The sequence below is a fragment of the Plutella xylostella genome, chromosome 5 (genome assembly GCF_932276165.1).
Source record: "Plutella xylostella chromosome 5, ilPluXylo3.1, whole genome shotgun sequence".
In the NCBI taxonomy this organism is placed as follows: Eukaryota; Metazoa; Arthropoda; class Insecta; order Lepidoptera; family Plutellidae; genus Plutella; species Plutella xylostella.
This window is the reverse complement of record NC_063985.1, coordinates 5,191,431-5,214,931: the sequence shown is the minus strand read 5'-3', so window position 1 is coordinate 5,214,931 and position 23,501 is coordinate 5,191,431. Positions and strand designations below refer to the sequence as shown.

General features: G+C 38.8%; 3 protein-coding genes across 4 annotated transcripts; 2 read left to right on the top strand and 1 right to left on the bottom strand.

The window, feature by feature from the left end:
• Positions 1-498: 498 nt before the first annotated feature.
• Positions 499-17,053, top strand: LOC105392270 (leucine-rich repeat transmembrane neuronal protein 4). The gene is made up of 5 exons (XM_038112508.2): positions 499-884; positions 8,450-8,633; positions 15,301-15,859; positions 15,952-16,031; positions 16,234-17,053. Exons 1-5 carry the CDS (start codon positions 877-879, stop codon positions 16,432-16,434), a joined length of 1,032 nt encoding a protein of 343 aa, XP_037968436.2. The 5' UTR covers positions 499-876; the 3' UTR covers positions 16,435-17,053.
• A 583-nt stretch (positions 17,054-17,636) lies between these two features.
• On the bottom strand, positions 17,637-21,544 carry LOC119692323 (regulator of nonsense transcripts 3B). 2 transcript variants are annotated; one of them, XM_048633426.1, is made up of 7 exons: positions 21,336-21,544; positions 21,036-21,249; positions 20,763-20,951; positions 20,151-20,299; positions 19,455-19,754; positions 18,465-19,127; positions 17,637-18,059 (listed from the first exon to the last, which is right to left on the bottom strand). In XM_048633426.1, the coding sequence occupies exons 1-7, from the start codon at positions 21,441-21,443 to the stop codon at positions 17,943-17,945; spliced, it is 1,740 nt and encodes a 579-aa protein (XP_048489383.1). In that variant the 5' UTR covers positions 21,444-21,544; the 3' UTR covers positions 17,637-17,942. The 2 variants fall into 2 exon arrangements, with proteins under 2 accessions (XP_048489383.1, XP_048489385.1); XM_048633428.1 differs by lacking the exon at positions 19,455-19,754 and having other exon boundaries at positions 21,336-21,541.
• Positions 21,545-21,876: 332 nt separating this feature from the next.
• Positions 21,877-23,098, top strand: LOC119692325 (28S ribosomal protein S28, mitochondrial). The gene is made up of 2 exons (XM_011560369.3): positions 21,877-22,294; positions 22,561-23,098. The coding sequence occupies exons 1-2, from the start codon at positions 22,052-22,054 to the stop codon at positions 22,843-22,845; spliced, it is 528 nt and encodes a 175-aa protein (XP_011558671.3). The 5' UTR covers positions 21,877-22,051; the 3' UTR covers positions 22,846-23,098.
• The last annotated feature ends 403 nt before the right edge of the window (positions 23,099-23,501 follow it).

Sequence of the window (23,501 nt, the reverse complement as noted above, 5' to 3'; positions counted from 1 at the left end):
TACAATACAGTAGTTTTACTTACGCGCGCGCGCCCAGAACTGACGAACAGTTTGCCTACTGGGAATGCAGCAATACAATAAGTAAGTAGTTAATAAAAATAAATGTGTATGTAGGTAGTTAGGTATACTTACTTACATATATTATTACTCACTACCTATAGTTAATGATCTGTGTCGACCCAGGAATCCTATAAGAAGGATTGACCTCCCATTAGCAGCGACGCACTCTCCTAAAATAACCGAGAGAGCATTTTGGCCAAATAATTTAGTGGGTGCATAGGTCATAGTCATAACTTAACAAGACCCCATTGTATCGGTCTTTCTCATCGCTGTGCTATATTTGTTCTAAGTATCAACTACAACTAATGAGGTACCCACATTATCATTAAGCAGCTCAAGCCGTTTGTAGCCCACGAGCTCTTATCATTGCTATTGACACTATATCAAAACAAAGACAATCGTTTACTTATCAAATGAAGGAACTAGCTCTAATAAAGTTTAAATCGACGGACCAATCGGAGCATTTCGATACCGAGTATCACTTGGACGCGTCCTAAAAGTGTCCGCACAGTCTCAGTGGCTCGGCGTATGTAGATTGTGCGCTGCTGAGGTGATAAAAGATAATTTCGAGAGCAGACTACCGTGGCGCGCTGTGGGAGCAGCATCTCTGGATGATTCCAAATGAGTGTAGTAAATTGAATCAATTGAACGACCGTCTTCCGCCGCTGATTGGTGCGTTCGCGGTCGCCGCTGCAGCGAAGGACCTCTGTGATTGAACCCAGTGCGGTCCAGACTATGTGTGCCGTGAACGTTATGGACCCCAGGAGGTGATGTGGTGATGTGATTTGATGTGATCGTGCCAATTTGGACTGCAAAATGTACAGGTATGGTTATTATCTACCTTCCTACTGTTTTTTTATTATTTTGGATGAGTATTGAATAATTATCAGTGGTTGCAAAATATTAATCAATTTTAAAGATGTAACTAAGACGTACTTGTACCTAAGTATGCAGCTTAACAATCAGTGGCCACGTTCTCTAAATAAAGTTGGCATCGCTATTCCATTTTTATCAGTAAAAGTACCTATATACCTCGGCGGCAGTTCAGAAAATTCAACCCCTGAGGTATACATATATTATAATCAAAGCCCCCGAGTTTCGAACCCGGGTCTCATGGTCCACGCTTCCCATAATACCTCAATAGCGATGAGACAGAGTCAAATAAACATATACGAGTACTTTATAATAGTCTCGATATTTTTCCGAGGGTAATAGCTCGAAAACGCTTAGGAATTAGAAAAAAAAATATGATGTAAAAGTTTTAGATAATTTTAAGAGCTCCATTTCATAGGTGAAAATATTTCTCTCCGATGCACCGTTTTCGAGATATAAGCTAAAAACCAAAAAATCGTACCTTTACCACCCCCTCCTCCCCCCCGCTCATCACCTATGAGTCAGGACTTTTGGTATGGTAACAACCTAAGCCCCCTGAACAAGTTTCTGAAGGAATATCTTAGTTACCTGCTCACGCACTCTACACCTCATTCCTTGACTGGACTAATAACAGTTTTCCTATAAGAAAATGTATAAAAACACCTGTCATTTTATGTAGGATGCTACTTCATTCATGCTACCTACCTACCTTTATAGTCCGGCTAATTAATAAATGTGGTTATTAAATACCTTACTGACGACATTATCACGATAAATAACTGGAAAACCTAATTCTGTTTATAAATTGGTAAAGCAATTAGGTAAATATAATTAGGTTCAGGTTATTAGGTAGGTGTTGTAGGTTACCTAATTAATATAACATAACCGAAAAATGCTTTGTTAGGTGAGAGAGTCTTAAATATTGGTTCCTAGGTACCGTATATCGGAAAATGCATGTAAAGCTTGAAAATTTAACTTGTTTGTTTATTACCTAGGTAGATACACAGAAGCAGAAGAACCAAAAAATTAAGGATCACGTGAGCATCTCTTTTACAAGCACCTACGAATTACGATGATAGGTTGATAGCTTTAATTTGCCCATTTTTCCTCATAATAAAAGTAATATCATGGAACTAAACAGTAACATGACATGATGCATATAAGTAAGCACAAAGAATAGATATGATATGACTCAATACCATCTTATCATTAGTGATTTGGCAATGGAAACACGAATTTTATCATACACTTAGAATTTCGGGGCACTGTTTTAGAACGATTATGAAACGTTTCCTTATTTACTTACAGGTTACAGAATAAGTAAGGTGCCTACCTACATATTCCTTATATTCTGCCTATAAGTACGTGAACTACAAAACTTTGTTAGTCACGTTACTTTTTTCTAGTTTTTATTGTTCAGAATAACCCATTGAGGCATCTCCTTCCTATACTTCACATCACTTTTGCATCACACTGAAGAGTGTAGAGCCATCATGGATAACATTTATGATCCATAAATGGTTGGGTATGCAGGTTGTTGAAAAAAGGCTATAAGTACCTTCTAGGCCGAAACCTACGTGTGCTTTCGGCTTAGTATACCATTTTGGCAAAACCGTGGCTGTATACTTTATACACTTCACGAACCAATTATGGCGATCAATATTGAGATGAGTCAATGGCGAGGAAGAGGCTTTAGGAGTAGGATAGACTTTTCATGGGCAAACCCTAGTCCAACTTTTTTTGTTTGTCACCGATACTTTAAGTAGATGAAGCATACCAAAACTGGTAGGTTCAGGATCAGGAGCATTACCACCAGAACTCATTAAAGATACACTATCGTGTTTAATAGTGTAAGTACATTATGTACATCATTCTCAAACTGTACTTTTGCATGCACAGCAAGGAATGGCTATCAGCTATACTTCGGACACAAGTATACAAGTTTCAAGATCATCTCCATGTACCTACCTATCCTGGATGAGTGTGGGCTCGTCACAACAAGCAATGAGACAATTGGGGCCACGCTCGGAGCGCAGGAGTGCCCCTCACAGTGTGCTTCCGTTCAGCGCCCGTTCAGCTTCACCGCCAGATCGATGAGACACAATCGATATTTATCATTATCGAGCATGGAATCTAAATTATCTAGGTAGATGTTTGTTTTAGGAAGTTTGAAATGGTTTTGGTTTAGATAGTCCATTGCATTGCATTGCACCGTCGTGGGTAGCATCATCGTATTAACTAAGTAGGTACCTATTATTGCATTTATTAAATAGGACCTACTTTTTTGTAAAACACGATTCTCCCATGGATTTATAATTACGTCGTTATTCCTTTATCTTCAAAGGAAGAATTAAATGGATGACCAATGGAACATATTTTCTGGGAAGATCGCACATCATGCGGACGATTAAGGAGAATTAATTTGACCTCTGAACTTAGCAATTAGGTCTATTGCGAGACTCTTCGCTGGCGAGCAAGTTAAGAATCAGAAGGGCAAAAAATTTGTAGAGCTGTTCGGCGCGAAATGAAGTTTTATGAACGTCTGAGTTTTTACGCCATGCCATAATGCCATGTAGGTAGTTGTAGAACTTCGTGTAGTTTCATAAAATATACTATACTATATAATATTAACTATCTATGTAGATTCTAATTTAGTGCCGTAAATTTTTATGTAGATAACTAAGTTGTTTTTGAAAACTGCCATGAAAATAAACAGTTTCAGGCGCTACTCGTATCACAATCTAGTAGTCGCTACAATGTTGTAGACTTGTAGAGTTTCATGATACTTATAAATTTTCTCACTTTCCCAGCCTTTGTTTTGCAAAATATTTGGAAAAGCAAAAGCGGTGCAAATTACTACATATCGCAAAAATTATCTCTACCTTGAAATTTTATCAATCATGGACATGGTTAACTATTGATAGAGCAATCTTTCGATAGCTATAGGTATTCCTGCCAAAATATCTCATGTTTTGCTGTTGTTCAGGGTTCAATTTCAGTGGGCCAAGGCCAATTACCTATTGATTGTCGATGTAATTTAGTTGTACTCAATATGATTATTTGTCATTTCTGAACACACTTTGTGCAACGTACCGCACCACGTGGTAGCTATATCTAGCCAGCTAGGTTGTCGGTATGTACTATGTAGGTAGTAGGTACTTACATGGATTTGTCATTTTTTTAGATTTTCATTACATACTTATACCTACTTCTTACATATTCTCATCAATCGGTTCTCTAATACGTAAACCTATACATAGGTATAGATGAAGCAAGACAATGAGTTATCTATATTTACACTACCTAGTTTCTTATCTTATAAAGGGTTTTTCAATTGGCGCGGGTAGATTTTGGCGGCCCGTGGCGGCCATTTTGTTTTGGTGACAATTGTCAAATCTTTTGCTTATTATTCAGTTGCTTATGCCAAATCACCATGGCAGGTTACACGATTGAACAGCGCGTACAAATGATAAAACTTTATCATCAAAATAAGTGTTAGTGCAAACGTTGCGTGTATTGCGCCCATTTTACGGTAGACGTGGTGGCCCTTCACAGTCGACTCTTCAGCGTTTGGTGGCCAAATTTGAAACAACCGGTTCGTTAATCGATCAACCCACACCTGTACGTTCAAGAAACACAAGATCAGCCGAGAACATCGCGGCAGTCCGTCAAAGTGTACAGCAGAACCCGAGGCAGTCGATCTATGCGGAAAAGTCATTGAAAATTGGACCACTCGGATCCGTGCCACTGTGAGAAGCCGAGGCGGGCATTTGAATGATGTCATCTTCCATACTTAATGGCATATATGGGCCTTTTAAATAAATAAAAAAAAATTGTTGATACCTCATACGCAGCTTGTTTAATTTCGTTTCAAAATCTACCCGCCCTTATTGAAAAACCCTTTATATTTTAAAATAGTTGATAACAAAACAAGGGAATCAAGTAAGTATGTCTCAATTTTGTCTATGAATTTTATCGAGGTACTCCTAGGTAAGTACCTACTATATAAGGTAAGTATTCATTACAAGACTACGAGTAACAACTTAAATCTACTTAGGAATTCATGGAAATTCCTATAGGTAATAGAGAGCCATAAGGCTATAGTTATAGTGAGTATTTAGAGCTAATAAAAAGCGAGTCTAAATGCGGAAATGAATAACGTCATCAAGGTGCACCAACTATTTTATTCACAAAGAATAGAGCCGGCACATCCATGTGGACAATTCTTTATTGTATAAAGCATCAGGTAGTAATTTGCCTAATAACAACAACAAAAGCTTCATGTGTCAGTGGATGTGACTAGGAGAGTCCCCTGATCATCCTCTCACACCTACTGTCACATAGCGTTATCACATGGTCTACCTACGTACCGACATCATCTATTATATTTCATAGCTACACACTGCACACTGCTATTACTGCATTACTTAAACCCTCTAATTTGATATTAATTTTGCCTCTATTATTTTCATTATCTTTGCTGACATAAGTTAGCCGTTTTACAATGTCACCGCCACGGTGTGTGATGGGGGAAAATTATGGGTTTGCTTGAAAGAGCAAAAGTAAATAGATAGGTACTTACGTACTTAGATATACCTAAATGCTTTTCTGGTTAGTATCACGTATAATTGACGTTATTTCATAATGTTGGATGAGGAAATGATGTGGGATGTTGGTAGTAGTCGGTAGGTAGGTTAGGTTCGTTATTCAGCCGTTCAGTATAGTAAGCCGAAAAGGGGTCACCCAGCTCGTCATGTAGAGCAAGATTTGTTCACTCTGGAAAATTCAAAAATAAAATAATCAGCTTCCCACTTAAACGTGATCATGAAAGTTTCAACTGAAAAGCAACCTTTTTTCACAAAGTTATAAAGTTTGTGAAAAAAGGTTGCTTTTGTTTTCAGGATGACCCCTTTAATTTACTCCTTCGGCGTAATACTTAGGGTTCCGTAACTTAAAGGAAAAAAAGGAACCCTTACAGATCACTTTGTTGTCTGTTTGTCTGTGTATCTGTCACCATCACCCTTTTTCTCAGAAACGGGTAAAGATATCAATCAAACTGATATTTCGCATAGATATAACCAGAAATTTACAGCCCCGACAAAGTAGTAAATTTAAAAATATATATTTATTTGGTTACACGTGAAGTGGGGATATTTTTTGGGTCCAGCCAGACTCGTCCCATTCCACACTCGACCCGGCCAAACTCGACCCGAATTTCATAATTTCGATAAGGTTCATTTTTGTTTGTATTTTTTTTCTTATCGCAAAGTACAGTCGACAGAAAATGTTTATGGATTTCTTAATTAATTGCATATAAAGTGATTATCACTTAAATTTAAGAAATATGTTGACTAAACTAGCCTAAGTTTGACCTCAGTAACAGAGAGAGGTAGTTTACCCTTCTCATTGTTTTAGCCTGAAATAAACGGGTTATCGATAACAATGGTCAAGATTTGGATGGCCTGCATCCATCTCTTTCGCGCACTTACTTGTATTGTAATTTATACATTTGATAAGCAAGGGCTACTGCGAAGTAATTATAATTTTATAAACAGCAAACGGATTTTATAAAAAGGATTTTATACATATTTCATTGTAAAGATATTTTGTGTAACTGTGATTTTAGCACACATAATTATTAATAGTTACTTATTTTGTTAATATTTATTATTACTTATTACGTTTATAATTCAAAACATGTGTTACCTACTAATAATGTTTATAGAAAATGATAAATAAATGATTAACAGTACAAATTATTACTTTTGTTTGAATTAATCAGCACATAAAACACCTAACTATAATTTCAGTAAAAAAACTCTTGTGGCTGACAGTACATTTCATACATTTCAACAAAAGTACCTAGACCTAACCGTATTTTAGAAATTCGGGTCGAGTTTGGCCGGGTCGAGTGTGGAATGGGACGAGTCTGGCTGGACCCTATTTTTTTCCCGTTGTTTCGATTCAGTGGAGTATCGTTGAATAGGTCTTTCAAAAATAGTAACTATCGTATGCTAAAACCATTTATTGAGTCAGTGATTGCTTTACGAAATATTAAGCTTATAATGATATCTTCCTCATCGTGATCCTATAGGCGGATATCCTATATGACGGCGACGGCGACCTCAGGGGCTACCTAGTAGGACTTTTGCGGCGGTGGGCGCGGATGTGACTCGCGAAACCCAGCTTCGTGGCCCGCTTGGTGGACTTAGGTCTAAAACCAGCAATGGGGACGTGATCGGCGTTTTCAGATCGCAATTAATAAAATGCCACATCCTGGATATTACTTAGATTAGATGTTAGGTATTTGATTTTGCCATTTTCGATCAGTGTTTGAACCATAGCATGTATGCTTTTATGTGTTTAATTTGTAACTAGTTTTAAGTCATTCGTTCACTTTTTTAAAGAAACTTAGCACGCTGTCAACACACCATTAGGGTGCATTACTAGTTTTAAGCTTGAATTTATATATTTTTATTGCATGTTGTGTTATGTATATGCCAATAAATAAATAAAGATCGTACATCGACATATATTAAATACATATTCAGTATAAAAGTCCAGTGTCAACGATACCCTTGCTGCGCGTTAATAATAGTCATAATGGTTTCATATTCATAAAGAGGAATTTAAAGGTAGACGAGCTACTGTTATCGTTCATGATAGTCCATCAAAAGATAAGCGAAGTAGGCAAAAAATTATGGTAATTACGAGATATAAATACCTACTTGAATTTTCGCTATAAGTAGGTAAGTATATGGAAGGGTTTCGTTAAAATTAATATACCTATTTAGTTGCTAAGTATGTAAGTATAAGCATTTACACCCAAGTCCGCGTTGTTCCATGGCTATTGTTGTGACTGTCATCTTATGACTTTATGAGACTTATGAAATTGCTTTATTCTAAGTTACGAAGTTAATTATTTAATCGTTTCAAAAGACAACAACATAGCTATAGTTAACGACATTTAATTACTTAGGTACCTTATTATCAAGAAACATTACTAGGTAGATATACTCACCTACTCTACTTATTTTACCTACAGGGTAGAATTCAATGGGCCAACCAACTGTGAAATCGCGAAAAATACGTGGTCCAGAGAAACGTTATACTTAACTATGAATTTCTTGACTGTAAGTAGGTACTCGTATGATGACAGGATTAGGTTGTGGTCTCTAACATAACAGATACCATCCTACTTATAAGAGGATATTTCTTGCTGAGGTCAGACTCGATAACCCCTCCGAGCTCACGTACCTCCCTATTAAGACTCACCACTCATATTGACCTTAGGCCCTGCTCTCAACTGATAAATAAACTCAACAATCCTATACTTAAGTACTCTCTTTATATGTGTAGGTACTTAAATGATATTTGTTTTTCGAAATAACAAATAAATAACAATAACTTATAGATGCCTAATTAAGCGTATTAGCGCTATAAGACCTTACATTCCATCTATACCTAGCCTCATACAGTATGAGTCATACTTTAACTCCATTTCTCCAATTTCCAGATTCGTAAGCTGGTGCGTGGTGCTGCTATCAACGGGCACTGTCCTGGGCAAGGAGCTGACGGACATCGAGAGGCTCTCTGCCAAGCCGAAGCATTGCAGCTATGCGTACGCCTTCGACATGTACGGCGCCCACTGCGCCGGGCTCGGCCTCGCCAGGATACCCAGCCTTAGAGGAGGGATTGAGGTAAGGGCGATACCGAAATGATCGGGAATAGAAAAAAGTACAAAGATATCATAATATTATTTACTTTTATTGTTTTTCAAAGTAGTCTCCGTGACATTCAATGCACTTTTTCATTCGATTAAACCAATCATTGAAACAGTAATTCCAGTCTGAAGTGGATACTGTCAAAACAGCTGATTTGTAAGCTTCGACCGCCTCTTCTGGGCCGCTAAACGGTTGACCACGTAGCATATCTTTAATTCTTGGGAATGTAAAATAATCATTGGGGCTCAGATCAGGGCTATACGGAGGATGGTCCATCAACTCCACGTTTTCCATATTTAAAAACGTTCTTGTTTTGCGAGCGGTATGAGAGCTTGCATTATCGTGGTGAAGGATTATACGACGATTCGGGTTAGTTTTACGAAGTTCTCTTACGACTTCCGGCAAACAAACTGTTGTGTACCAATCAGCAGTAACCGTCCTTTGTTCTTGTAATGGAATCGTAGCCACATGGCCAGTTTTCGACACAAACAAAGCGACCATTTTTTTCGACACGCTGCGTGAGCGAATAACTTTTGTTGGCTTGACCTCACCTTCGAAGACCCAAACTACCGATTGATGTGTTCTTTCGGGCTCATATGAATAAATCCACGATTCATCACCAGAGACGATATTGTAGACAGCATTTGAACTGCCTCCATTGAACCGTTGCAGAGCAGATCGACACCAATTAACACGAGCCGACTTTTGTTCCTCGCAATGATTTCAAAAGGAAGGATAGGCCCTTCAGAACATTTTACTCAAACCTTCTTCATACAAGCAAAATAACTGTTATCTGTCATAATTTGTTTGAACTATGTCAGTGCCTAGCAACTATCTTGACGACGTAACCTTGTACGTGCGTTAATAATTTACCATCCCGGACATTGTTTTATTATTTGCAGGCGCCATATCAATAATTTAAGACAAATCCAACTACTAAAATTAAAACTGTTTTGGGCTGTAGACCTGTAGAGCGTCCCGTACAAATGGACTAAAAATCACGCTCCAAAACGTAAGTGTGTGCAACAAGAAAATGTTCTCGGAGGATAGTCAACAAAAAATGACGTCCGCACAAGGTTACAGCGCGCGGCCATTGTAGACTTTGGTAGTAAAATAATTATCACTTTATAATGTGTTTATTACTTAATTTAATGGTAATTACCGATGATACTCGTACGATATTCGATGTTTCTTTTTGACCTTCGTATAATGGTTTTTGCAGCCTTTCACAACACAACTACATATTTATCACAAGATTCACAAGACCATTTCTCGGCCACAGACAACTGTCGACTGAGGAGCGTTGGCCCTAAAATTACGATTTTAGGGCCAACGCGCGGGTGCCATTTTTTTGAGTGGGAGGCCCTGTCCTTACGCTGGTAATATATATGTCAATGGTTCCTCGGTCAAACGGTGGGGCACCCAGCGCGAAACTAACTTCTTGACACCCAGTTCTTCATGTAAAATGGTTTGAATGGCTGTCATACCAATGCTGAGAGAAGCCCGAATCTGCTCGTATGTCACATGTCTATCTTCTTTTATTAACTGGCGTACAGCATCGATGTTATCTTGTGTTACCGCTGTTTTTGGCCGACCAGTAGAAGGGACTGTGGTAAGAGAGGAACGTCCACGGCGAAACTCAGAATACCAACGATATATAGTCGTTTTACTTGGTGCTTCAAGTTTATAAATAGAAACAAGCTCGGCGAGACATTGTTCTTGAGATAAACCTCGACGAAAGTTGTGAAAAATTATTGCACGGAAATGTTCCCGCGTAAGCTCCATTTTTTACACCGACTTGTCAAATTCAAATGGTCAATACTCTTTTATTTTTTACTTTTTTTAAAATTCGAAAATGGAATTATGTTTGAAAAAACACTACATTTGATACACCAAAAAGGTTTCACTCTAATTTATTCCTAAGTATTCTATTCCCGATCTTTTCGGTGTAGCCCTCGTATGTAACTTACATTAATGGTTTTTACCCCTCCCTATACCTACTGTATTGATTATTGAAGGATAGGATATGCTTGGAAAAGTTACTACCTAACACGTTTATCTTGATATTTACGAGTACCTAAATTCGTATCATCGTGCATGAAGATGAAGAGGGCTGGATTGAGGTTAAAAAGAAGGACGCTCCCAGGCGTAGTACTAATAAGAACTCAAGCATCATTCATGGAACTGCCGTCGTGGGTGTGACCGGGCTTCAACCTGCTGAGAGATTCCGCTATATGCACCTGTTCTATGTGTGTAAAGGTACTACCGCTGAGCAGGTACAAGCGCATTTGGATAGCATATGCAAAGGGGCGGTATGTACCGTGGAAACCCTCAATGCCCGAGGTGAGTACGCTTCTTTTAAACTAGCGGTGCCAGAGAGGCATGTTGCTCAAGTTGCAGCATCTGAAAACTGGGCAGCGGGAATTTGTGTAAAACCCTGGCGGCAGAATTTTCGTCGGAAAATCGTCGAAAATGAGAACTAGACACAAGAAAATCTCTTTTTTGTATCAAAATGTTAGAGGTCTAAGAAGCAAGACGTTAAAGTTGTATGACAATGTATCAGCGGCTGACTGTGATTTTATGTGTTCTCACGGAAACTTTTCTTACGAGTTCTGTTGCTAACTCTGAACTGTTCCCACCCCAGTACAAAGTACTTCGTAAAGATCGAACTGGAGATGTTGGCTGGGGAGGCGTGTTGATCGCCGCCACTGACAAGTACTCAATAACTAATGTAACCGACATCGACGGGCTATCGGATGACAAAGAAGTATTGATAGCTACCGTCTGCCATAAGAACATTAAGTTCATTGTTTGTGTTGTTTATTTACCTCCTAATTATAATGATGTACAATATTTAAATGTGATAACTTGTTTAGAAAATATGGTATGTAAATTTTCAAACTTAGATATTATAGTTCTCGGTGATTTTAATCTTAATTCTTATAGTTCAAATGTTAAAAAAGAAGTTGATAATTTCATTGAATTTTGTAAATTTAGGCAACATAACGAAATAAAAAATGTATATGGCGGCATCCTGGACCTCGTTCTTACTAATGTTAGTACAGAGCACATTGGAGTATCCGGTGATATAGATCCCTTGGTTCCGGAGGACCGGTACCACCCACCGCTGGAAGTAACATATAGCGTCCCCCGCACCAAGTCTGTTTCATCACCTACGAATACACCATATATAGGTGAACAACGTAGAACTGTAGTGCCACAATGGAACTTCTCAAAAGCTGATTTCGGTAGCCTTTACACATCTTTAGCTCAAGCTGACTGGACAGACGTTATGAGCTCTACGTCTGTGGACTTATCTGTTGATTTGTTCTATTCAAAGTTGAATAACATTCTTGGCAAGCATGTCCCCGACCGTAACGAATGTCCTAATGTAAGCTCTCCAAAAAGGCAATATCCACCTTGGTTTGATGCAGAAATTAAATCTAAATTAAAAATAAAATATTTCCATCTCAAAAAATTTAAGTTATTCGGGCTAAGTTTCAATCTTGAAGTTTATAAATATTACCGCTCTCATATCAAGGAACTCATAAGTAAAGCTCATAAGACATATATAGAAGGAATCGAACGCAACATATGTAACGATCCTTCAGCTTTTTGGAAATATGTTAAAGGTCTTAAGAAAGACAGTAGAACTAACGCTGAGTTTACCTACAACGGGGTTACGGTAAGCGGGCAGGAGGCGGCGGACGCGTTCGCCGACTACTTCAGCTCGGTGTTCGTGGCGCGGGTCCCGCGGCTGGACGCGGACGCCGCGGCGCGCGCCGCCGCCGCCACCGCTGCTCCTCTCACGGTCAGTATTAGCACTATTACCGAGAAGGACATACGGGACAGCGTGCGTGGTTTTAATACTGCTGCTGCTCCAGGGCCTGATGCTGTGCCCACATTTCTAGTAAAGGACTGCATTCATGCATTAATTAAGCCCCTTTTACATTTGTATAACCTCGCTGTCCAAAGTTGTGAGTATCCAACTGCCTGGAAGCTATCACGGGTTACACCTGTTCCGAAGAGTTCATCAATAAATGTGCCAGAGCATCGGCCCATTGCTGTTTTGTCTGTGTTTGCAAAATTATTTGAGCACATTCTTAATAAACAAATAACACGTCAGATAGAAGGGTTCCGCTCATCTGGCATAATCTTTATTGTCCAAAACTCATTTCGCATAACTCGTATGGTCTAAACTTTTTTGGCCGAACCATCACTTTGCCAAGACTTATGTGGCATAAGGCTCGTTTCGTCTAAAACTCTTTAGGCACAATCTTTATACACCTAAGTTTCGTTTGCTCAAATTTATGTTCGTCTATACCTATGTATAATCTTGTTTCTCCTAATGTTATCTTAATAAATAATATATTAAGTATGTAGTAAATGTAAAAATTGTGGTATTTTTCTCCTACATCCCGAAAATCACGATATTGTATGATCAAAAAATCGAAAGTTAACGATCAATATAATTATTACAAACCCCATGAGATCGAAACCTAAAAATAGGTGCGACGACGAGCAAAGCGAGGAGGAGCGTGTTAGGTGCACATGTTCATCAAAACCAAAGCGAAGCGGAGCAAAGCGGAGCGGAGCGTTTTCCAAACAGCGGAAACAATACAAGGCACCAGTTTGCGCTATGTAGGGAGACGCTCCGTAAAAGTTAAAGCCAAACGAATATTATTACTTTGTATAAACCTATGCCATAGCATTATTAGGCTATTCAAGATTTGGCCATACCATTACTAGGCTAAACAATGTTATGCGAAATAACTTTTTACTAAACGAGATTTATGCCATACGATTTTCGGCGTAACGAGACTTTGACCAAACGTTACTATGCAATACGAGATTAGGCAAAAAAATCTTATGCCAAAAAAGGTAGAACCCAGATAGAACCATACCTAGATGACTCTCAGCATGGTTTTCGTGTAGGACGATCAGCAACCACGAACCATATTTGTTTTGTTGACTCTACACTGAGCGAAATGGACGCAGGCTATCAGGTGGATACCGCATTCTTTGATTTTCGAAAGGCGTTTGATGTAGTCAACAATGATTTACTTTTAATTAAATTGGCTAGTTTCGGATTTGACACAGGTCTTCTCAAATTTATCGCTAGTTACCTGGCTAATCGTAGGCAATATGTGAAATTGGGACCTTACTGCTCTGACGGCTACCATACGCGATCTGGTGTCAGTCAAGGCAGCACCATCGGACCAACTCTGTTCGCTCTGATGGTCAATGACCTTCCCAATGTGCTCCAGGTATGTAAATGCCTGATGTACGCTGATGACTTAAAAATCTACACATCAATTAAAAGCACTGTTGACTGTGAATTACTACAGCAAGACATCGACGCTATTGGCCATTGGAGCGAACTAAACGAAATGCATTTCAATGTGGACAAGTGTAGGCTCATGACTTTTGGCAGACTGCAAAGCCATGTTGAGCACTGTTATACGTTGCTTGGTTGCCCTATCCAGAGAGTGGTAGAGATACGCGACTTAGGTGTGTTGTTTGATCCGCAACTTACATTCAGAAACCATATTCTGGCATGTTGTAAGAGTGCTAACAAGGTTCTAGGTTACGTCATGCGCACTGCATCTCATTTTAGCGACACTAGAGTTGCCATGGTCTTATACACTTCTTTTGTCCGTAGCAAACTAGAATTTGACGCAATTACATGGGGTCCCTACGAGGCTAAGTATATTGTTATGATGGAGCGTTTACAGCGTAAGTTTGCTAGGTATATATTTAGGAGGGTTTACGGATACTATCCATTTCTATATCCGTCTCTATTTGTAATAGGTATGGTAGGTATGGAGACACTGGAAGTGCGTCGAGCGGTGCACACCGTGGTGCACTACCTGCGCCTGCTGCGGGGCGGAGTGGACAACCCGGCGGCGCTGAGCGGCGTGGGGCTGTTTGTGCCAGCGCGCGGGGGCCGCCCGCGCCGCGCCGCCTGCGCGCGCCCGCCCGCCCTTGCACCAGTAGTTGAGGTCACCACAATACGTGGACAGAATGCTCCCACTGTTAGGGCTATTCGTCATATTAATAACTTTTTAGAGCGATGTCAGGATGCCGACATACATCACACTACATTACCTTCTCTTATTAGGCTATGTAAAGTTGTACTTAGTTCCTAGATATTATTATGTGTTATTTATTGTTTAAAATGATCTCAATTTATTTTAATTTTAATTCTCTTTGTTTTTAAATGTTTGTTGTATTTTATGTTTGATTTTGTGTAATTTTAATTGTATTTGTTGTGAATGCTAAATTCTATTTTGTATATAATTTTTGTAAGTACCTACTCATATATTTTTGTACTACCTAGCAATAATCGCGTGTTGGCCGTAGCTGTTAAGCATTATTGTTATTATAATAAATAAATAAATAAATAAATCAGCCCACAATTTCTTATTGATGATCGCAAACTTCTACCAAGCAGTGCTACAAAGTGCCCTCGGCCTACCTCAAAAAAACACTACCGCATACCGGTTCCCTGTATAGGTCCCAAATTACCTACGTTTGCCAGTTCATGGTCTCCACTCGAATACTCTTCTACTTAGTTTAGGTATTAGAGGTACCCTTGCTATGTAGTTTGTTTGATAATGACATGGCTCTCTCTCTTTGCCAGATACTCGACTTCAGCAAGAACATGTTGAAGAACTTACACAAGGACACGTTCTCCAGCTACACAAGCATCAAGTTCCTGTACCTGTCGGAGAACTACATCCGCCACATCGACGAGGACGCGCTGGCCGCGCTGACCGACCTCCGGACCCTCGATCTGTCCACCAACGCCATCACCAAGCTGCCCGACTCACTGTTCCAGCTTCCGTCTCTACAGAAGCTGTATCTCAGTGGAAACGCACTCACATACCTAGACTCTCACTACACAGGGATAGCTAAACCTATAGCAGCGCCGTTGGAGCTGATAGATGTCTCGGATTGTGAGCTAAGAGAGGTCCCGGACCTTGGCACGATTCCAGAGCTAAAGTTCCTGAATGTATCTCACAATCCACTCGTCTCGCTTCAGACGTCAGTGTTCGCGAGAGCCTGCAACTTGGCTAAAGTGGATATAACCGGAGCTATTGATGTCATAAGATTGTGCAGTCTAAGGTCCACCATAACGTGGTTTGATGAGAAGCACGTCTATTTTGTGCTGGATGACTATTCCAGATTGAATACCAAAGGTGAGGTTTTGTTTCGTAGTGTGTTTAGTTAGAATTGTTATTTATGAAGGAGCAGAGGTACAGTTACTAACTTTACCTTTTATTTCTTACAGAATTTGCCAACTGCCCCAGAGAAGAGATTTCAGCAGAGTTAAACGCGACGCACACGGAATGTAAATCTTCATATTTGCAGGTAAATACAATAAAATACGTTACAGTATAATAAGTTGTATTACATTATACTTATTAAACCATAAAAACACACCAAGAGTTACCCTGCATAACGGATTACGCCATCTCAACCAGGGTACTCAGTTTTTCAATCTGCACCTGCAAATAATTATAAGTAATTATGTGCTCGAGAAAATACTCATATAAAAACTCACCTATTCCAGGTGCAAACGATGCGGTCATCGCAGCGGTCGATGTTGACGATCCTGGCGGGGCTGGCGGGCTTCCTGGTCGGCTTCATCCTGCTGCTCTACCTCACGCATCGATGGAACGTCTCCAAGACGAAGAATGCCGAGAAGAAGATGAAACCCACAGGAGACGGCGACAAACAAGCCACTGCCAACCTCCTGCACAACGTCGCTTGAGTTGCTACAAGACTCGTTGTGTAGATTAGAGCACAATATTGCACAAATGCGAATAATTTCTTGCTTGCCATACCCAAAGTTAGTTGTTAATGTTAAGTTTGGTTAGGCTTTGTGAAGTCGTTTACTAGTATGATAATGATGATAGATGGGTACTGTTATATTATTTGATTTGAAAAGGTTATGGTTGTGGAAAGAGCCACCAAAAACACAGTCCAATTAATGCACTTCGATTGTTACAAGTCAATTCTCTATAGGAAGCAGATATAATATTGCATGGAAAACGTTGTATCCCATAGAAATAGAATAAGTAGAAGTTGGTATGTTCCTTGGTTAGAATCTACATTTCCAAGTTTAAAGGTGCATCAGATTTGTGATTGTTCCACGATAGAGGCTAAAAGTAACAATTACAAAGTCTGATTAGAATAAATCATATTTTAAGTTATTTTCCCTTTTAAATTATATAGGTAACTTAGTTTAACATTCATCACACTTTCACTACGTTTAGATTTTAATGTTAATTGGATATTAATTCAGCTTACAACTACGAGTGGTAAGCCATAAATTCACTGTGATAATAAAATGTTGCATATTTTTATAATTAAATATTTTTACCAAAGAATAAAATCTTTTTAATCATATCATATATCAGACGTGGTGCTTCACCAAAGGGCTTATCCACAAGCTCAGAGTTGCTCAGCCTGCTATGGAAAGGGCTATGTTAGGCGTGTCCCTACGTGATAGGATTCGTAATGAAGAAATCCGCAGGAGAACTAAAGTTACCGACATAGCCAAAAGGATTAGCACGCTGAAGTGGCAATGGGCTGGCCACGTAGCCCGCAGAGCCGACGACCGCTGGAGTACAAAGGTTCTGGAGTGGAGACCCCGTGTCGGCAAACGGCGTGTCGGTCGCCCCCCAACCCGTTGGTCTGATGATCTGCGGAAGGTAGCGGGAAGCCGCTGGATGCAGATGGCGGGTGACCGTTTGGGGTCGCGATTAGGAGAGGCCTATGTCCAACAGTGGACTACAGAAGGCTGAGAGAGAGAGAGAATCATATTCAAAAGAACACGGATATCGAACCTGGGACACCACAAGACCACGGCTAGGTAGTTTAGTCAGTATCTCCTATCTATAATGATTGGTTACAGCTGCGCGGAGGGCATCCCATCCTACTTTTGCTATAAAAGTAATAAAACTACGTAAGTACCCACTGTAAAACGATATATTTAAAATGGATTGGAAACATTTCAGAATTAATTTGTCACAATTTGAAACATGAAGAATCTATAAGCAGATTTCGCGGCGAGAAAATAGTTCCAGTGATATCGCTGAGTGTAAATCTAAAGTATTGTGAAAAACAACAGCCTTGTCGTAACGCGAGCAAGTGTCCATCGGTTGACTTTTCAAATATCGGTCTTTTCTACTTTGTCGGAAATGACGATTTTTCGAATGCCAGCCTCAGGGTTATCCGTTGAGTGTTGTCCCAAAAATCGGTGTTTACGACAATTATTCAGGTGTCTTTCTTTTCACTATCGCTGACTGGTTTGGCGGGGTCCTTGTCCTTGGCCAGGCGCTGCTTGCTGAAGCGGCCCATGCCCGGCTGGTAGATCACCATGCTCGGCCGGTCCTGCAACCACACACACACTCCATTGTAGCTTATCTACTCAATATGTAGGTACTAAGGTAGGTAGTCTAGGTAGTACTAAGATTTCTACAACAAAAGGCCGCATAAACTTTGATAATACTATAATGGCAACAAAAAAATGATAATTCATCAATTAACATGACGAATTGGTCGTTAAATAATTTTTCATGTTAATTGATGTACCTAATCAACATATTATCATTAACAACAGTAATGGCATCTAAATGATGAAAATTTTAAAGAAATCCGAAATTATAAAATTGATTGGGAATAAATAGCATTTTCAAAACAAATGTATCAAACTTCTTATGTGCCTGTAAAACACATAACTAGAGGTAACTGTAACTTTGCAATAATAACCACAGACAAAAGGTAACTTAACAATACCTTGTTCCGGATGCGTCTCTCGGCGCGCCGCTCGGCGTCGCGGTCCCGCTCCTCCCCCTCGCGCTCGGAGCTGCGCCCGCGCTCGTCTAGAGACTTCTGCCGCTTCAGCTCCGGCTGCTCCCTCAGCGAGTCCTCCCCGTAGTCTATACTGTTCCTCCTCACCACGCTGTCTTCCGACACACCCTTGCCTTTCTCCTCTAGTTTCACCTTCCGGTCCATCTCTTCAATGAGCTTCGTCAAGTCGTCTGTCCTCACGTGTGGAAGCTGAGTGAACGGCTTTATGTCGTCGTGGTTCAGAGCTTTCACTTTACTCTCCGGCTTTGCAACTGGTTTGTCAGTTTTGGTGATCTCGTTGGATCGGATTCTCTCCTTTCTGGTGTCACTGTACTTTTTGCTCTTCTGCTCCCTTGGAGACTCTTTTACTCTGTCCTTTCTATCTCTTTTAGCGCGGTCTCCGTCGTCAGTAGGCTCATCATCTTTCTTGTCACCGCCTTTCTTCTTGTCAACTGAGTTCATTCCCTTCCTGTCTCTGTCTCTGTAAGTCTTTGACTCAAAGACGGTGACACCGTCTTTCTCTTTCACATCCTCTTTAGTTGCAGCCTTATCTTTTTCCCAATCTCTGGGTTTTATTTTCTTGACTTCATTTTCTCCAGCTTCGTCTTCCTGAAAGGACATATAAAATACATGTATTTTAGTTTTAATTTTAACAAAAAAGTAAGATTAGATATATTACATAATGCTCATTATTTGCTATTAAACTACAGTAGAACCAGTATCAAAAATGTCTTCACTCTTCTAGCTCTTAAATTAAATGTATAAATTGATTATTTAATACCTAATACTAACATAATATATTATTACAGACTGAAGTGAGGAGGAGTGAGTATGAGGCATAGAATAACAAGTACAGTGGGTATGAAGTCTCAATTTTTACTAGAGCTAAGATGGGTCTAGATGAAAAAATAAAGGTGATAAAACGCTTCAAAAAACCTTCAGACAAGTATCGCCAGCACTTTTCTGACTTGTTTCTGGGGCCTCTTTTTTGACAAGCTGTTTATCGGAAGATAGTGTAAATGCACTATGAGTCTTGGCAGACAGAGCTGGGAAGTTATTGTCCCAGTTGGAATTAACTGCATTTGTTTCAGATTTACAGATGTTCAGTGAATCACTATGTTTATTGTGTTTCATTTTAGATTTGTGGTAAACTCTTTCTTCGCCAGCCCAGAATCGGGGCCCAACATGTTCATGAACATCATTATGAATCTCATCTTCAGAGACGTCTTCATTGATCTAAGGATTTAATAACATTAAGAAATAGCTGCATACATTGTTATCCTCATTCATAACTGACAAGGTTGTCTAGAAGGTTTGTAAGTCAGCATGTGATACAAGAATCCTAGACTTTTAGACAGACACAAAGATTCCAAATCCACATTTTTTGGCAAATTACAAACCTCTCCTCCTAAATACTTTTGAATAAAAGAAAAATAATATGGTAGTTTCTTTCATAGTCTAATTCATTAGTAGTCACCTCTCCCTAAATGATTTATCGTGAGAAATTGTGAACACAGTGAAACATTGTTTTGCTTCTATTAAAAAAAATTACTATGTAAACTATAAGTTGCAAACTGCAGGAGCTGGGTGTAAGAATGGTAAATAGATAAAAGTAAATGAGGTCTCTAATACCTTGATAGACGGTTCCTTGGTTTTCCTCTCAATCCTCATCTTCCTCTTGTCATTCTCCCTCCGCCGGCGCTCGTCCCGGCCCCTCTTGTCTTGTTTCCGCGCCGCCAAGTATTCCAGCAGTGGAGTTGACTGCACTTTTTTATCACTTCCTGGAATCAAAAATGTTTCATTATTAGATTTAGAAAACATGTAATGCCTTTTGTAATTATTGAGGTGACATTGGTATGCATCATGATCGGCTTTTAATTTTCCAGTGCTTTACAAAGACCTTTCTACTGAATAAATTAATTCATTCATGCACTTGTCTGCATTGGTATTGAACAAGCCTTTTTCAAAGGAAGGAGAGATCCAATTATCAAATGTATTACATTTCATTATTTTAAAGAAGTAAGTAGTACTTCAATAAGTAATCTATGCACAATGCTTGCAAATGTGTAAGCTTTTTGAATGATATTAAGAGTAGTTATCATTGTAGCTGATAACATTTTATAGACCACTTTAGAGCAGCAATATAATTGATATCATAATCACAGTTTGGAAGTACCATTGATTTAAAATAATACAACACTGTGGTAGAATGGAATACTATGTATGTATACAGAGATAACTAACCATCACCAATAGGGTAAGAGTACTCCAGTTTGGGCTGGTTCTCAGTTTCCGGATCTTTCTCAAGACTCTCCAGAAACTCCTGGTAAATGGGGTCACTCTCTATGGTACCACATTTGGGATCTTTCTTCTTCTTCTTTTTGGGGATTCTTTGAAAAGGAGCATATTCAACTATGCCTATGTATTCAACACCTGAAAATTACATAATATTCATGAGACACAGGATAACCACAAATGATATAAACACACTTTTAACAACATATTTGAGTTAGTTACCTTTTTCATCTAGGAACACATAACCATCAAACTTATCTTTGAATAGGTAAATATCTTCCTCGTTAACAAAGTTAATGTAAGCTCTTGAAAATAAGTTGTTTGCGAGCGAAGGGTCTGGTTTAGCGAAATAGAAGTGGTCATGGTCTGGTATTGGAGAAACTTGTTCCAAGAAGGATTCTTCAGTCATGGTGGGCGGCAAACGACGCATAATAATCTAGAGGATAAGCAATATTTGTATTATTTTATAAAGCAATACCAATTCCAGTGTAAGACAAAGATAAAAATAGAAAAGCTGTTTACTTTGGTCAAGGGTCGCTGAGCTCGAGTTTTCTTATCCTTGGACTTGTTCGCAAGTATTTTGTTACCCAAATCTGAATGCGATTCTTTTGCATCTTGATCTTCGGTCATTTTAACAAGGATACGGCTGTAACAGAATTTATTTACTCCGTCAACATTGTAAAAAGCGTGTCACTGTTGCGTGTCGTGTGGTGTCTATTTAAAAAATGACATTGACAATTGACTTCATGTTTTTAGAGATTATTAGAAATATTTCTAACTCAGTACCGAAGAACCAAAGATAAAATAATATCGATATGTTTTGCATATTTTGTGGGATTATTGTCTAAAATTAATCATTTTGTGTACATAAAACACGTAACCAAGAATTTCACGTTATCAGTGATTTTTCTAGCTAACTTTATAAACTATTAATTAAGGTGTGTTCCAAAATCACTTGATGATTCTGATATCACCACAGAACACTTACCATCACAGAGCAAAATATTGTATTGTTTTGACATTACGATTAGACATTTTACACTTTGAATATTTTGTAGGTTAGAATTATTTCTCTTCCTCTCTCTTCACTTTACCGACAATATTATTTTAGATTGGCTAATATTTTTCCATTCAGGAGCACTGCTTTACTCTAGGGAGTCTAAGAAATAATACATAAGATATTTTTATTTGCCTTTAGCAAGGGCTAGTTTTATTCAGTGTTGATATTCACCACAGTTATGAATAGAATTTTACGACTGGTTCGGCCGATCGAAAGGTCTTGCCTTGCAAATGGATTCAGGGTCCCATACAGTACAACAGAAACACTAAATCCAGAACCGAGCAAGGTATCGGAGTCAGCGCCACAACAAATGGGAGGATTCGCAAAAGCCTTCGATAAGCACTCCAATATCCTAAACACTGAGGAGCCAGAAGAGAAACACACATTTGCTTCGTTACTGAGAAATTCTAAACTGATAGATGTAAGTGAAATTGTTAGTTGTTTATGCTAAACTTTTTGATAAATTAAGTAGCTGGTAGGTTTATAATAGTAAATTAACAGCTACTATGGAGCCATCCAATCTGAAGTATTTATTGCCTTCTTCTCTCGTCCCATCTTTTAAAACTCAGGAGTAAAAAACTAATACATGATTAATATGCAGATGCATCTATTATTTCACTGTTTTTTTTACAGAATAACTACAAATTTAAAGATTAGAGATGTAACTACAAACTAACTTATTTTCAGTTGGGAGACCCAGTGAACAAGGTGGTCATTGGCAAGATCTACCATGTGGTGGCTGATGACCTTTACATAGACTTCGGCTGGAAGTTCCACTGTGTGTGCACCAGACCAGCCACCAGGGGTGAAGAGTATGTCCGTGGTGCCCGAGTGAGGGTCCAGATTAAGGACTTGGAGCTCTCCTCCCGCTTCCTCGGGTCCACCACCGACCTGACGCTGCTGGAAGCCGACTGCAAACTGCTGGGCCTAGTGTATTCACCCGTCAGACCAACAACTGCTGATAAGCAGTAGGTTAGTTTTGTTATTTATTTTGTAATTAGAATGTAATTTTGTAGTTAGTTATTATAATATTTAGTGGTTGAATGATGTGTATTCCTATGTAAGGAATTATACTAGTAACTTGTAATATTCTCATATTTGTTGCATAAGTCTATCAATGAAAGACAATTGTTCTTTCAACATTTTATTTAATTGACATACCTACAGTTACAGTATAAGCAACACTGGAATACTCTTAAATATATCAATATTCAACATTTAACTATTTATTGTCTTTTATTATATATTTTATAAAGAAACACATCTATATAATAAGAAAACCCTAATACAAGTAGGTATAGTTTGTTTATCAATATTATAATATGTATTTTTCATCAACACATTCATAATATGGAATGTTAAATTCAAAATATCAATATTATATTCAAATTAAGTAAGGTAACTAATAATGCTGAGAATTGTATTCTTTGGTTATACATAATATTAAATACATTTTATTTAGGTAGGTAGTACCTTGGAAAAAATCCATTTACCAAATTTGTTAAAAAGTAAAAAAATCATGACTAATGTTTTACCTATAACCACCAAAAGCAATGCAGCAGCGATGTTTATAAGTGAAAACAAAGGTAAACTAATAAGTAAAGGTACATTACGTGTATACCTGCTCG

What these genes read in the sequence shown, in the direction of transcription:
- LOC105392270 (XM_038112508.2), top strand. An exon ending in TTCCAGATTGAATACCAAAG is followed by an intron (nt 15,860 to 15,951) that starts GTGAGGTTTTGT and finishes TATTTCTTACAG; the next exon opens with AATTTGCCAACTGCCCCAGA. An exon ending in GTAAATCTTCATATTTGCAG is followed by an intron (nt 16,032 to 16,233) that starts GTAAATACAATA and finishes CACCTATTCCAG; the next exon opens with GTGCAAACGATGCGGTCATC.
- LOC119692325 (XM_011560369.3), top strand. Translation starts at nt 22,052, where the DNA reads ATGAATAGAATTTTACGACTGGTTCGGCCGATCGAAAGGTCTTGCCTT. An exon ending in GAAATTCTAAACTGATAGAT is followed by an intron (nt 22,295 to 22,560) that starts GTAAGTGAAATT and finishes ACTTATTTTCAG; the next exon opens with TTGGGAGACCCAGTGAACAA.
- LOC119692323 (XM_048633426.1), bottom strand. Translation starts at nt 21,443, where the DNA reads ATGACCGAAGATCAAGATGCAAAAGAATCGCATTCAGATTTGGGTAAC. An exon ending in CTCTTACCCTATTGGTGATG is followed by an intron (nt 20,300 to 20,762) that starts GTTAGTTATCTC and finishes TTTTGATTCCAG; the next exon opens with GAAGTGATAAAAAAGTGCAG. An exon ending in AGAGACGCATCCGGAACAAG is followed by an intron (nt 18,060 to 18,464) that starts GTATTGTTAAGT and finishes GTGTGGTTGCAG; the next exon opens with GACCGGCCGAGCATGGTGAT.